Raw genomic sequence first — 16,032 nt, 5'->3', positions numbered from 1 at the left:
ATAGCCTGTATATCATTATCAGCTGTGATTGCTAGTCTTTTAAAGGTGACAGCCAACATGGCTTCAATAAGGGCAAATTGTGGCTGACAAATTTGTTGGCCTTCTGTGGCCTTACAGCCATGGTTGATAAGGGAAGAAGAACTGACATCAGCTACCTGGACTTCTGCAAAGCATTTGACACTTTTCTGCATGACATCCTTGCCTCTAAATTGCAGAGACATGGATTTGACAGAGGGACTACTTGGTGGGTAAGGAATTGGCTGGATGGTCACACTTAAAAGAGCTGTGGTCAATGTCCAAGTGGAGACCTGTGACAAGTGGTATTCCTCAGTGGTCTGTATTGGGACTGGTGCTGTTTAACATCTTTGTCAGTGACATGGAAAGTGAGATTGAGTGCACCCTCAGCAAGTTTGCCAATAACACCAAGCTATGTGGTGTAGTCGACACACTGGAGGGAAGGGATGCCATCCAGAGGGACCTGGAGAGGCTTGAGAGATGGACCTCATGAAGTCCAACGAAATCAGGTTGCAAGGTCCTGCATCTGGGTCAGGGCAGTTCCAAGCACAAATACAGGATGGATGGAGAATGGATTGAGAGCAGCTCTGAGGAGAAGGACCTGGGCTGTTGGTTGATGAGAAACTCAACGTGAGCTGGCGATGCATGCTTGCAGCCCAGAAAGCCAACTGTATCCTGGGCTGCATCAAAAGAAGTGCGGCCAGAAGGTCAAGGGAGGCGATTCTCCCCCTCTACTCTGCTCTCTTACACCTGCAGTACTGAATTCAGTTCTGGGGCCCACAACATAAGAAGTGCGTGGACCTGGAGGAGTAAGTCCAGAGGAGGGCCATAAAGATGATCAGAGAGCTGGAGCAACTCTACTATGAAGACAGGCTGAGGGATTTTGGATTGTTCAGTCTTGAGAAGAGAATGCTTGGGACAGATCTTACAGCAGCCTTCCAGTACCTTAAAGGGGGCCTACAAGAAAGCTGGAGAGGGATTTTTTACAACAGCATGCAGTGATAGGGCAAGGGGTTTGCTTGAATCTGAAAGGGTACTCCAACAGGTGGACAGAATAACCAGGTTTTGGTCATATCTTAATGTAGTATGGGATCTTTGTCTGGAAGAAATATAACATCCTGCATGACAAGAGGAGTACATGAATTTATACTGTGATCACTATATTTAATAGCTGCTGATGGGATTTATTCCTATGAAATCTCTACTCCTATTTCAAACTCATTTATAGTTTTTTCCTTCCCAATTTAATGATGCACCTCATAGTAAAATTAGAAAAGTTACTGATGCTTGTTTTAGACCTACAGAACAGTAATGTAATGATATATTTCTGCACTGTCATAATGTGAGAAAAAGGAAGTAAATATCTCCTTATTCACATCTTCAGAGCAGTTTTGCAAGATGCCACACTTAAATGCAACATTGTTTTGCTGAACCATTCAGTGCTATAACATTGTCTCCTCATAGCTTAACAATATCCCTGGACAAAAGTTTTTAAAATTACATTTTCTAGTGGCTCACCAGTAATTCCTAAATCAGCTGTGGTGTTAAGAAACAAACAATGACACGTAAGAATGAGAATTAGCACACCAAGCTCTTGCAGACCTGGGCAACTGTGATAGACAGAAGAAAGATTAGTTCAGCAAGTTGCTGAACGGACTTAATTTTAAATGTTACTAGTTTAATCCCAATTTTAATATTGTTTTCCTCCTCATAAACCTTCATTTATTTGTGTTACTGAAAACATACCATGACTCAGCCATCTGTGATAGATTACTATAGATTTTTGAATTTGCATTAGTGTATCTAAGATAAATGACTTTTAATATGCTTAATTTCAAAATATATAAAGTGTTTTAAAATACCAACATTTATTTTTAACAAATTAAATTATATTGACTTTTAAAAGAAGTCCTGCCTTGGAAGAATTATAATTGAAATAGTTTTCAGGAACCATTGTAATGATTTCCTACTTAAAGCTAATTCTCTTGTGAATCCATGGAAGACAAAACAAAACCTGATTTATGGGATCTACACTGTGCAATATTATCTATATACAAGCTGACATCTCAAGGGCTAAATGGTGATTTTCTATTCTTTAAATTCCTTTCAGGAGGAAGTTACACTAGCTTATCCAAATTAAATTATGAGTTATACGTTTGTGAAGTGTACTACAGTCTTCTAGGGATTTACATGACACAACTCATTTCACCTGGACTTTCAACTAGATTAGAAACAAGATCAGGATTTTTATTCAGCAAGTTTGTACCATTTTTCCACCCATCAAAGCATATTTCAAAAGTGAAGTACTACGTTATTCATAATTTCTGACTACCTGAATAATGCAAAATGAAAGGTCAAAATGGACCCATTATAGATGTCTCACCTACATTTATTTTCAAAAACTAGAATGTAGCCATTTTTATTTTCAAAATGTAGCTTTTTTTTTTCCTCTTATTTAATCCTTTTAGAAATGAAGGACTGAAAAACAGGATTTTTCTACTGTGGACTTAAAACACCTGAACACAAGTCAAAATACATGGAACCTGCCCTTTGATAATAATGTCTCTGTCTATATGGTATCTCATTACTTTCAGTTATTAACAGATAGTAAATGAAAACTAACTTATTTTAATTAATAAGACAACACAGTATTCTTGTAACAAATTATCCCATATCAAGCACCAAACAGATTGAATACAGATGATTCATTCATCTATGATAGCATAACTACAGACCCACAGACCATATCATCTATCACCCATCTAGTGGAACACTAAATGAAAATACCTTCCAACTCACAGTTATTTGCATAGCTTTCTTCACAATGAAAGTCTGCTCACCACTGAAAGCATGCCTTCATTAATTCTGTCAGTTGACATCAACCAAAATTTGCAGAGCAACAGACAGACTTCATACATTTCACTGACCTTCCACATACAATGTCCAACATGGCACAATTCTTTATATAACCACCACCTCTCTGCAAAACTGCTATACCTGCAAGTAGCTCCATAAGCACATGAACCCCACTATACACGATTCATGATTCTCACTTTTCTGTACGTGGGAAATGAAATAACTGCTCTGCAGTGAGACAGGTTGTTTTCTTGGCAAGAAGAAATTCTGATTGATCACTGGAGCAGCAAGAGGTCGTGGTTTTTTTAGTGTACAGGCATATATATTCCACCTCAGACATTAGGAGCAAGGATTTTCAAATATTCCTCTAAGGTCAGCATATATCAGTTCCACATCACTTTTCACCCATACCAAAAAGGAGTCAGAACAATAGATAAGAGTATCATTTTAATACCTTCAGGTCTACTTTTTGCACATGTTCAGAAACTCTCAATTTTATTAAGAGAATCATTTTTATGTAGATCTGGATTAATTTAATGTATATAAATAGATAGACATAAAATCTTCATCATCAACAGCAATACTTTCGGGTTTGTAATAATAAAGACTGTCTTCAGATATATCAAATAGGAGTCAAAATCCTATCAAAATCCTAGTCAAAAAGTTTGTTTCTTAGCATAACCAGTCATCTGTTTTAGTAAGAAATATCCTGGTCAGACACCTGCTTGTGGTTTCATTACAAAAATAATATTTATTTTAGAAAAAAATTTGCCAGTTTGTTGTTTTATTATCTAAGCTTTTGCTTTACCTAGTCCTGCAAAAAGTATTATTTACATTGTCTACACATACACACAATTATGGGACAATGGCATATAAAAAAACCTTAAAAGTTGTAATAGCCCAATAACGTATTCTTTATCTAAAAAAAACTTTCCACAGATTAAGCAAAAGACTCTGAGACAATTTCCATGTGATTAGACAGAAAAAGAAAAAAAAAAAGAAAGAAAAAAGAAAAGAAAAGAAAAGAAAAGAAAAGAAAAGAAAAGAAAAGAAAAGAAAAGAAAAGAAAAGAAAAGAAAAGAAAAGAAAAGAAAAGAAAAGAAAAGAAAAGAAAAGAAAAGAAAAGAAAAGAAAAGAGAAAAGAGAAAAGAAAAGAAAAGAAAAGAAAAGAAAAGAAAAGAAAAGAAAAGAAAAGAAAAGAAAAGAAAAGAAAAGAAAAGAAAAGAAAAAGTACATTTGAATTACTGGTATTAATATTTCTAACAATAAATTAACCTAACCTGTTTTTACAAAGACAAATGAGAATCATCACTCAGTCTTCTATACCCCCATGTGATATACTAACCTACAGGCTTGTCACTATTCTTCACGCACTCTCAGCTATTATGCTCCAACACCTTTGTCCACTTGGCCAAGAACACCCACAGAAGTTAACAAATAGTTCAGAGTTTTAAGGCATTTGAATGTATAGCATAATTAATTTCCTATAATTGGAATTTAAGTTATTAAACATCTTTCATATTATCAAAAATTCCATTCCGTTTCAAAAATACAGACAAATAATGTTCATAATATAGAATTTTGAAAAGTAACACTTGAAATTATTTTCTATTGCAATCTTTTTCTGGCATTGCTACAGAAATTGATGAGGAATACTGAATTATGAATACCAGTCTTACCACTTATAATATCAGCAGTAATATCAACTATATCAAGGAATCAGTACTTTCTTTAGGATATAGGTTTACTCAGATAATAGGTTTTGACTCAGTAGCACATGCTATTCCTACGTTTTTATTTCTTTTATGTGATAGCTAGTCTTAGCTGTAGATATCCATAGTTTTTGAACATCAAAATCTTTTCTTAGCATTTATTATTTCAGCCTTTTGCTTCAATAGAAATGTCAGAATTTCTTTCTCAAACTGAGATGTTTGGGAATTTTTTAGTAAAACAAAAGTGGTATGGACTGCAAAAGAAAAAAAAAAAAAAAGGCACAGACATAACCCACAGAGCCCAACAGCCCGTCAGTGCTGCCATTAACTAGGGCTCATTGAGACCACACTCAAATTCTTGATTTGAATTGCAGCTGCCAAGTACTTCTTAAATATTCACTACACCAGAGGAAGAATCATTATCCAAATGAATTGAGTCTCAGACTGCCATATTGTCTAAGAGCTCCCAGGATCATTCATATCTCACTGTGGGAAACTAGGGATTTACCATCCCAGCTCTATGCCTATTCTGTTCTATACCTGGGAAAAAGAAACCCTTTCAAATAAGCATTTTCATCAAAATGGTACTGTTTCCACAAAAACTTTTGATTTACATCTACTAGTAATTTATTTCCAATCAGCCCCAGTAGGAAGGGCTATCTGTCAGAGTAAACTAAGTCCTGGAGTACTCGAGAGTCTACTCTTTCTGCGATTCTTTTTCTGATAGAATAATTTACTCCAAACCAGTCCCACCATATTCCCTACAGATTCCTACAGACTGCAGGAAAGGCAGTCATCTGTGAGGGTTCTTTGTCTCAAAAATAAAGGAAGAAAAAGAAAAAAAGGACCCACCTCTCCCTCCCCACCCCCCCCAAAAAAAAAAAAAAAAAACAAAACACTCAGAATATCTGACCTTAATTTGCCAGCCATAGTATGACACAGCAGCTGGACTCTCTAACTAAAAAATCAGAGCCCTATAATCTTATTTAAAAAAAATGATGTATGATTACCTGCCTGGATATGTGATATTCTAAGAAATAAGCCTTATTTGCACACATGTACCTTTCATGAGAGAGTGAGTAGCTTTGTGCAGCATTTCTCCTCTCATTAAAAAGGAGACAGGTACAACACTGACACCCTATTAAGGACAGATAGAAAGAAAATACTAGAAAGTTCTCGTTGTCTAGGATACTGATTTAAAATCCACTGAAAAGCTGCACTATTCCTATAAAGACTCAGAGACTAAGGCTTAAAATACTTACTTGATAATGTCTCCTTCAAGAGCAATCACTCGTTTAATGATCTTCTGTTCAGGGTTTCTAGGAGACCTGAGACAGGGGATAAGGTTATACAATCAGTAATGTTCCCGTTGTTTTAAGAAAATGAAAAGAAATTCCACAAAGAAATAGATACTATTAAAGTCATTAGGAGATTCCAAGTTCTCCTTGATATAGCATCAATCATGATGTTCCATCCTGAAGTGAAGCTACTGTAATCATTCTCATTGCAAACCATCATTGAAGAGCAGATGCTGAAAAATGACCTGCATACGAACACTACAATAATCAACATACCTTTTATCATGAAAAATATACTTCACATCATTAGCAATAAAATGTCCCACTATTGAAGAAGAGGGTACCTTTGCAAATAGATTCATATGTTAAAACCCAAATTCTCCATGAAACTGTAACATCATATTGTGTTTAAACATGAATGTCATTCATTCACTTTGGGGAAAAAAAAATCCCTATGTTATATTGATATTTATCACTAATTTAGTTAAATCTTGCCTAGGGAATTGTGGACGGTTTAAAAAGACAAGTAAAATTTTCTCCAACTATCAAGGATTCTTAATATAATACCAAGCTTTCACTTCAAGTTATGAAATATATGAATATATTACATTGAGTGGATTATGATCATGCATTACATAGTATTACAAAAAACAAAGTTGAAGTTGCATGCCCAGTCTGAATAGTCCAACTTTCTGAATGTATATTAAGAGATAGGAAGATTAACAGATAGGAACCCTAGAAGTGTTATTCTATTTCAGTTTAATGATAGACTAACGTAGACCCATGTGCACCAAGGACTTTCTTTCCTACACACTTTACGTCATTTTCTTTCATTTTTAACTTTTAATTATTTAACTATGCAAACTTAGTAGAGTGTTTTTATGTTATTTTAAAAAACCTTTTTATCTGCTGCTTGTATATTGAAAAGGCAGTGAATTTTTTGATTTTCTGCTGATGCTTGGGTTCTTTATATTAGACTCCAAGTACAGCCTGCTAGCAATGCAATAACAAACGTGTATATTACAGGATTTATGCCTGAAAACATTGGCCATGCCATCTTCACAATGTAAATTTGAGCTCACCTCTGGTCAAGAGGTAGCACACTAAGACTACATTTTCTTAAAAAGCAAAGCTGAGATTAAAACAATTGCTTTTAGTGACTTCAAGACTACAGGTATTTGCAGTTCACTTTCACTTCCAAAAGTTAAAAAGAAAAATTGTTTCAGGTGAATTCAAAAATAATTTTTTAATTTGAATTCAGAAAGTATTCCAAATGTTTCAATAGTTTTACTTTTGTGTCAATATATTTGCAATATATTTATATTTCAATGTAATGAAATAAAATTAAAGGAGCATAATTTTGAATTTCAAAAGAACTGATATTTTCACTTTACAGTTTAAAAAACCTGAAAACCCTATTTTCACAAAGCAGTGTGGAACAGTGAACATGAATAAGGACCATACTTTGATTCCCTAGTCAGCACTGGAATTTTCAAGTCATTTTTGTGAAACATTTACAGTAAGATTTTATTTAGTATAAATTTTACCCAAAGAGCTGTATATTCCAGTTTACTCTTCTCTTTCATCTCAGGCTGAGAATACACATTTTTGTAATATTTTTACATTTCAGTTTTGGGCAGAATTAATCAAGTTTTAGATGTTCATATGATTCAAATATCTGGAGGATCCACAGCACTTTCTCATGCTGCTTCCTAGCAGGTTTCAGTGCACGCTCTAGCAGGCGTTGGCCTTCTCTCATTCTAAATTAGAGGCAGCCTAAATAAGAATGTTTTATTATTACATGCTATTCTACATTTAAAATACTTGTAAAAACTATTTCATTGTTAATTATCATTTATACACGTATACTCAGATTTTAGCATTTTCCTGTAAAAATTTAACTAATGGAAATAACACCTAGTGTTTGTGATGAATTGTGCATTTGTTAAAGACTGAATGTAAACAAATTTTAGGTTCACTCTTTCAAAATTCTGTCCTGTTTTAACACTTTACTTTCAAAGGTTCTTTGAAATGTCCCATGTTAGCATTTACACCTGATTAGTACTTACATATTGTAGTGAAAGTACTAACATCTCCCTTAATTTGCCTTCATTCTGAAACACACAAACAAACAAACAAAAAAAACCAACAACACCAAAACAACACCTCACGTCTTTGAGGAAGACTAAACATGTCTCTGAGATATGAGTTCTAAAGTATGGGTACTTTTCTGCTACTAATGACATATTTAACCAAAACACATAATTTATCAAAAAGACTTCAAGGAATTCCTTGTAGATAGTTATTATAACTCATGAATATTTTTAATATTTGAAGCCAGAATAATTTAAAATAAACTTTATATTAACATTTTGATTCAAAGTCATGAAAATGGCAAAGGAATGGTAAGAGAGGGAGTAGCAGGCTCACAACCACTTTTAAATCAAGGATTTTCAACAGGAGATCAGAATGCTTTGTTCAAGAGCCACAATAAATAAACAGGAGGTGAGAGAGACTAGTTCTGAAATGATGGACCTTCCTGAAAGGTGCTTAGTTTAACAGTGGGATTTCACTGATTATGGAAATAACAATAACATGCAGACATAGGCAATTTCTGTCTTTGAAATTTCACCATATTCAGCTATAGATAAAATTAAACAATAAAGTGGGGAAAGAAACAAACAACCAGTAATCATTTAGTACTCCTCTCTCACTAATATCTGCATGAGATAAGAAAAAATAATATTTGAAAATGGGATTTGTTCAAAACAGAAGGAAATAGATGAAAAAATGAAAGAAACTGTTGATCTACTTCTTTGCACTGCTCCTAAATTACACTGTTTCTTCATTCTCCTTACATAAAAGGTCACGTTCAGACAAGTTCATTTCAAACAATATTGTGTGGGAAGAAATGAGATTTCTAACACACAATGAATATTTTTCTCCCAAAGATGGCATTCAGAAGATATAAATATCATTAATATGAATTAATAACAACCATTCATACACTTAACAGCCAGATCCAGATCTTGTGTTTCACAGAGGAGTCAGTTTGGACACATCTTAACCATTTTCTAAATCGTTCTCTAAAACAGTTAAGTCCATATTTTCCCTAGTAAATATACTTTCTCATTTACATAAAATCGTTTCTCACTATGCATGAATTAGGGACAACAGAGCAAGTAGAAACAGTCAGGATGACTATGAAAATCTCAAGCACATTACAAATACTAATGCTTAAGTAGCAGGTAGCAACACATCAGGAATGCACTAGGAAAAACATCTCTGGAAAATAAATCCACTTGCTAAATACAGATTGAATTCTACTCCACTTATAGTCACTTTTCCTTTTTTTTGTGAAGAAAAGTAGAACAGGCAAGTCTAGCAGTGTGTCTCTCAAGTTTGATGATAATTCATTGTTAACAGCTTCTATTTAAGCTGAACTATTTTTTTTTTCAAGCACCTCAGAAGAACAAACACTGTAATACAAAAAGAAAGTAATGATCTCTGTAGCATCCAAGACTGATAAATATTTTAGATTTTTATCTGTCAAAACAATTCTTTAAACTTCACCTACAGGTCACCTGATGGCTGGCTGCAAATAACAGAACAAAGGAGAAACATCCTCTCTGAAACACCATTTGTTGATGGGACATTTCACTCTGCCTTAGCAACAATTTCTAATTTGTTCCTAAAAGTAAGCTTATGCACGGTGCAATGCAGAAATCCCAGCCTCATTCACAAAGTCATGAATCATGATGACAAAATCCAGATTCAGAGCTTTGAGGTAAAAAATAAATACCAAGGGAACATTAGACATGTGGTATCTATTTGTATTCAGTTTTCCAGATGCAGCCTTAGCAACTCAGTATAAGCAACCTGATTAATTTCTAGTAATAATCCTAGCCTTCTCCTAAACCTAGCTGGATATCCTAAACCTGTATGTTTGCCTTACTCTTTCAGCTGTAGAGCCATCATCTACACACAGCTTTAATTAAAAACTAATGAGGAATTCCACTACAGTAAAAGAAGAAAAACAAATGCCTATGCCATCAGGACATCATTAACTTTGGATTAAAGCCTGTCATGTTGGGCAACTTGTTTGAAAAGGAAATAAGCGAGTTAGGTTAAGTAGAAGAGAAGGTGGATCACGCCAGCAATTAGGGCAGATTCAAATGTCTTATGCATCATCAGCAAGTGCTTTAAGATACAATATTCTAATCTCCAGCCTACACAGTATTCTGGCACTTTTCTCTCTCCAACTGATACTGGTGGGAAAAAATAAATAAATAAAGAAAGAAAGAAAAGAAAAAAGAAAAAGGAGAATACATAGGAACCTTCTCCTGCTTACACACACATTAGATTCAAAAGTTAAAAGATATGCTTTAGAAGTAGAGCTATAAAGAGCTCAATTTCCTTATTACTGAATAAATAAATAAATAAATAAATAAAATAATTTCAGAGCTAAAGATACTGCATATCATCATAGAAAGAAAATACTGAGAAAAGGAAGACTGGTGAGACAGCTACAGCTAGGTTTTTAAAGTGGTACATCCCCAAAATCAGAGTCTGAAATATACTGATAATTGACAAGTTTATAAGAAGAGGTAGTTTATTGGGGAGGGGTATAACAGTTGCTTCTCTGTTCGAAAGTAAGACCTTGTTCTATTTCAGGAAAGTACTGACAACCTTTTAGAGTTATTACCTCTACTCCACTAAAACTGAAACATTGATTATGTTTTTATTTAAACATACACTCCTACAGAAAACATAAATATATACATACATACACACACGAACAAGTACACATACATCAGTTTATACAAGCATGCATTCTTCTATGTTCATTCTTGTATTGGGGAACGTACAGTGTAGGATAGCAGTACTACAGAACATATTTACCTGGAAAAACAATTGGAGGAAGGCTGATGACTCTCTGAAGGCTTGCTTTCCTGACTGAATATCTGAGTACTTCAGTCACAATATTACTTCAAAACTTTTCCCCTTCCATCATTTGGATTATTTATTTACTCTAATGGATATTGCTTAGCACAATTTTATATAACTGCTCCGTTAGCTAATTAAAATTTGATCTATAATTAAATTAACATAGCAATTCTACTTTTTGTATGTGTTACTTAACCCTTTGATTTGTCTAACTATATTCTTCTCAAAAGTGCTCACAGCAAATCATGTTAAAGAGCTTAGACCTGAAGCTTCTACAGGCTTTTCTAGAGGGAGTACTCTTTGGGCTATACCCTAAGATCCCAGCAAAGTAAGTGAAGGAAAACAGTTAATTCATTTCTACTCCCCAAAGGGATATATTAACATGTGTACCCAAATACTATATGATATCATTCCCTGCCAAGCATGCTGTCTCTGTAATAAATAAAAAAGGAATCCACTGATCCCAGATAATGTTCAAACACAATGTTTGATGCTCACACAGCAGACACACCAAAAGCAATTATAAACAATTATACTTTTCAACACATATTAGCACAATAGCTATCATCAGAAGACAAAAATTTGACTTGAATAGCTATAAAATTTAACTAAATAAATACTACTTCATACTACTTCACTAGTTTCTTCCTTGAACGAGCACTCAGAGTTTCTAGGTGCATGTGCTGGGAAAAGATGTTATACCGTGAACTCATCATGAAAAAGCAGCTAATATGTTTTAAACAGCTTGAATTGAATACTTTGATGATCTAGAAGTTTAATTTTACCTATCCATTATCTTAGTCAACCTGTTTAGTTTCTTTGTGCTCACTTTTGAAAATTCTTTGAATTTTGATACTGTGAGCATTTTACAAAACAGGCCATTGAATGGTATTTATTAAAAAGTTGAAGTGAAAGGTGCCTGAAGTTTGTGTTGTGTTTAAATGTATCTATTTACATGCATATATATACATATTACTGTTAGCACATGGTTTTATTTTTCTATGAGATCAAAGGAAGACGTTTAGGCAGCAGATAGAAGTTTGCCTTCAGATTATTCAGTTTACTTCAGATCGAGATTTATGTGATTTGATTACCATTTATATGGAAGTGACTGAAACAATGAACACTGTTTTGTTATAGCATGAAAAGACTCAAATAATGGAGGCCATCTCCTTCACAAACATCATTTCCGCTTTGATTCACGTCATTAATGCTAGATAATAAGGTTTCAATTCCAGAAAACAGGATGAAGGGGGAACTTTTGAGATCTTAATCTAAAGCTGTGATTCAAAGCCATCCATTCAATGACCTCTTCATTTCCCAAAATTCATTCCTGTCTGATTTGAAAATTCCAATATGGTTACAGTTTACACTTCTGTGCATTTCCAAACCTGCTGCAGGAAGAAAAATTAGTTGTTTATCTCCTTCTTGAGCCTTCTGGGGATCCAGAAAATAGCCAGAGCAGTAACTAAAATGTAGTTGGAGCCCAAAATAAATGGCACTAATATACCTACAGAATTGGGTACAATTCAAAGTACAATTTTGGTGGCTTTATTTTTAAACCATACTTGGAGGAAGAGTAAAAACAGAGGTAGTAGCTATCTCATCTTTATTTGCTGGCTTTGCTTAATAAGACAAACAGGGTGTTCTACTTGGTTGAATCATACACTACATAAAGATGTTTATCATCAAAAACAAGATCTGTGCCCTTGGTCAATGAAGAAGGAGCTTCCCATTGTCAGCATAGTAGCTGATGCTTAAGCTCTGTACAGTGGGAAATACGTAGCAATATCCATTCTTTCATCACTCCTAGTACAATAGCTAGGATAAAACAGATCCAGCAGATCTATTTATAAAAGTTGTATAAGAATACAAATTTACCTAATATATGCACATATTTTCTAAATCAAAACATTTTAATATGTTCAATTCACTTTTTCCCAATCCATAAGTTTTGTTTTAATTCCATAATTCTTTATGCAGAGAAAGATCACAATTAATACTTTGACTTAAACTTAATTTTTTTTACCTCGTCAGTGAATATTTTATTTCTTTCAGCAGATACCGAATACAACAATAAACATAATATTTAACTAATAATATCACAGATTCTGAGACAATTTTTATGTTGTGGAAAATAGGACAGTATAATAACAGGGGAAAAAAAACTGACCGCACTTATTTATTTTTTTGCTGTCATTCCTGCTGCCATATTCTATCGTGTAAAATTGCTGCAATAGATGTTTCCAGTAATCAGGACCAGTATCTGTGCTCAGTATGGACCCACCAGAACAGATATTGACAAACCGGATATAGTGAAGAGCCACCAAAAAAATAGTAACAGAAGAGTAATGTAACAGCAGTGGCTTATGGAACTGGGTTTGTGCAGATGAGAGATGAAGAAAAAGGTTTAATTACTGCTCTCAACTATCTGATTGGTGATTAGAAAGAAAAGAGTCAGACTTTTCTGAGAAGTGCACAACAGAAAGAGGAAAGGAAACAGCATGAGTTGCAGCAAGGGAAATTCCAGATGGACACCAGAAAAAAAAAAAATTAAAAAAAAATCACACTGCATGTGGTTAAGCAGCAGTACAGAAACTCAGAGATGCTCAGAGCTTGACTGGACAAGGCTCTCAGAAGTCTGACCTAACTTCATAGCAGACCTTGCTTTGAGTGGTTGGTAGGCATAAATGATCAACAGTGATGCCTTCCAACATATGCTATTTTGTACTTGTAACTATGCAGAGCCTTTGGTCCCATTCAAATATATGAAGAATCATGATTCTGATACCTTAAAAAACAACAATGTGCAGGTTCTGCATGCCGAAAGAGATCATACTGATCATCTTAATGAATGCCTATGGATCACTTTTTGCTTGTCTTTTTGAACAGTACCTAATTCTACCATAAAGCATTGTATAGACGGTTATAGAATCATCTCAAACATTCTGAATGACAATGAGTCTATCATCCAGATAAATTATTTCAAAGTTTAATTATCCTTCCTATTAGGAAATCGCATCTGCATTCAAAATGGAATTTATGCAACTTCACTTTCAAGTTCATGCCTTCTCCTCCAAGGCAGAAAAACCCTCAATGTTTTATTTCTTCTTCATGCAGAAAGATTTGGGCACAACAATTTTCTTAGATTTCTCTTGGATACATCAGCTCCTTAAGCTCCTTAGCATACAGTTAGTTTTCCAATTCCAGAATCATTTTTATGACCAGGCTTCAAACTTTCTCCAACATTTACAATTTCTTCATGGCACACAAACATGAGAAGATTCAGCCAGCTTTACTACTATACTTAACAATAAATTTAGGAGAGTAATCTAGCATTATTATGTTGGCTTAATGCAAAAATTCTTTCCTTTTTTTCTTTTTTATTTTCCATTAATTTCATATATTCAGGCAATAAGCTCATCTTTTTCATAGTAGGAACTGATGTTAAGAGGATACAAAAAGTAACATCTAAACTCTTCTCTGAGTAAACTGCTTGCTAAAACAGTTAACCAATATGTTTTGATTACTACTTGTACTTCACATTCTGTAAAGTGATATATATCTATTGTAACCAGGTGATCGAGTCAGGCCATGCTATAACAACTGGGATGCTTTATTTACTGCCCTGTCTATCTCTATGTTCTTCACAGGCTTAACCAATGATTATGAAGATAACTGACAAAAAAAAACGAGTACTTGACTTTGGATCACAAAGCCATCTGATAGAAATATTACCATACATCTTCACAGTTGAACTAAGCCAATTTACAATGTTATGGCCTACATTTATTACATAAAAGGCAAGCTTCTACATCAGGATATTATGTGGTAGTAAAAAATAGTCTTAATGAAAACATATATTCTATATTATTGCTATCATCAAAATTGCCTTTACCTAATCATTTTGTAATTTTATTGGTAAGAGCTTCCACGTTTGCTTGACAAATCCTAATTCTGAATTGACTAACTTTAACCATATTTTAGTTTCTACTGATAGAGTGAGAATAAGCCTTGTGATCATTTTGTTCAGATAAGACTTTCTTAAGGCCCTTCTCTTTGTTTCTTTTAAATACTGAAAATGTATTGCAAATTTTGAAATTATTTGCATTTTCCCCTTTGTCTTTCTTCCCCTTCAGCTGCTGAAGAGGCATTTTCAAAATGGTATTCCACACTATAAAAAACGTTTCAGTCCATGCTTGCCTGTCAGCAATGTTTGCACCTTTTGACCTTAAACAGTATTATAAATTTAAAGGAAACTCTATAGTTTAGAAATTTTTTCAAACTGAAATATTATACAGAAATCATACATAATTTTCACAATGTTAACAGATAATGACAGGAATGGAAAACGTTCTTCAGTTGTTCCTGAATTCCCTCTGTTGTGAGACATTTTGAGCATTTACCATTTTTTCATCCATAATTTACAAAATAAGTACTTCAAGATAGCAGTTGCACCAACTGGTTAAGCATAAGTTCCAGTGATGCTTGATTTGTTCAGCAGCTCCACTGGAAAATATGTACAATGATATAATTAAAAATACAAGGAAAATTATATTTCTAATAATGTCCTGTAATTCTTAATTTAACTCCACATTGTATTAGCATTTATTAGTCAAACCTCTGTTAAAAATCACTGACTGCCAAAAAATATTTATTATTTCACACAAAGTAGTGTTTTGTAACAATTTTAGATTGCAAGCACGTACTGTTGGAAAGATAGTATTTTAGATTTACTAGTTTTTAAACTTCACAGCAACTAAAGCAAAGCATCCCTGAAACTTCATGGGGAATTTTAAGCACACTCTACACAGAAATAACAATCTGAATATCATAAAACGTAAAGTCCCAGTGAAGCAGTCATATGCTTTGCCATATAGCCATGGAATGGGATGAGGAAAAAGCTGAGGTGCTTAATGCCGCCTTTGCCTCAGTCTTTAGCGGCAATACCGGTTGTTCTCTGGATACCCAGTGCCCTGAGCTGGTGGAAGGGGATGGGGAGCAGGATGTGGCCCTCACTATCCACGAGGAAATGGTTGGCGACCTGCTACAGCACTTGGATGTACGCAAGTCGATGGGGCCGGATGGGATCCACCCGAGGGTACTGAGAGAACTGGCGGAGGAGCTGGCCAAGCCGCTTTCCATCATTTATCGGCAGTCCTGGCTATCGGGGGAGGTCCCAGTTGACTGGCAGCTAGCAAATG

The 16,032-nt window shown here is 34.4% G+C and overlaps 1 protein-coding gene across 4 annotated transcripts in view; it reads right to left on the bottom strand.

Annotated features, from left to right (window-relative positions):
- The window catches only part of IMMP2L (inner mitochondrial membrane peptidase subunit 2), a 468,784-nt gene that overhangs the window by 155,353 nt on the left and 297,399 nt on the right, over nt 1-16,032 (bottom strand). For 3 of the 4 annotated variants that reach the window (XM_040550667.1, XM_040550673.1, XM_040550688.1), the window contains one exon: nt 5,846-5,911. The exons of the other annotated variant lie outside the window; for it this stretch is intronic. In XM_040550667.1, coding sequence (XP_040406601.1) covers nt 5,846-5,911 — 66 coding nt within the window. The remainder of the gene's footprint in view (nt 1-5,845; nt 5,912-16,032) is intronic. 4 annotated transcript variants of the gene reach the window in all.

Source organism: Cygnus olor, chromosome 1, assembly GCF_009769625.2.
Source record: "Cygnus olor isolate bCygOlo1 chromosome 1, bCygOlo1.pri.v2, whole genome shotgun sequence".
NCBI classification, from domain to species: Eukaryota; Metazoa; Chordata; class Aves; order Anseriformes; family Anatidae; genus Cygnus; species Cygnus olor.
Note: the sequence above shows the minus strand (reverse complement) of the source record. Positions and strands in the feature narration are given on the sequence as shown.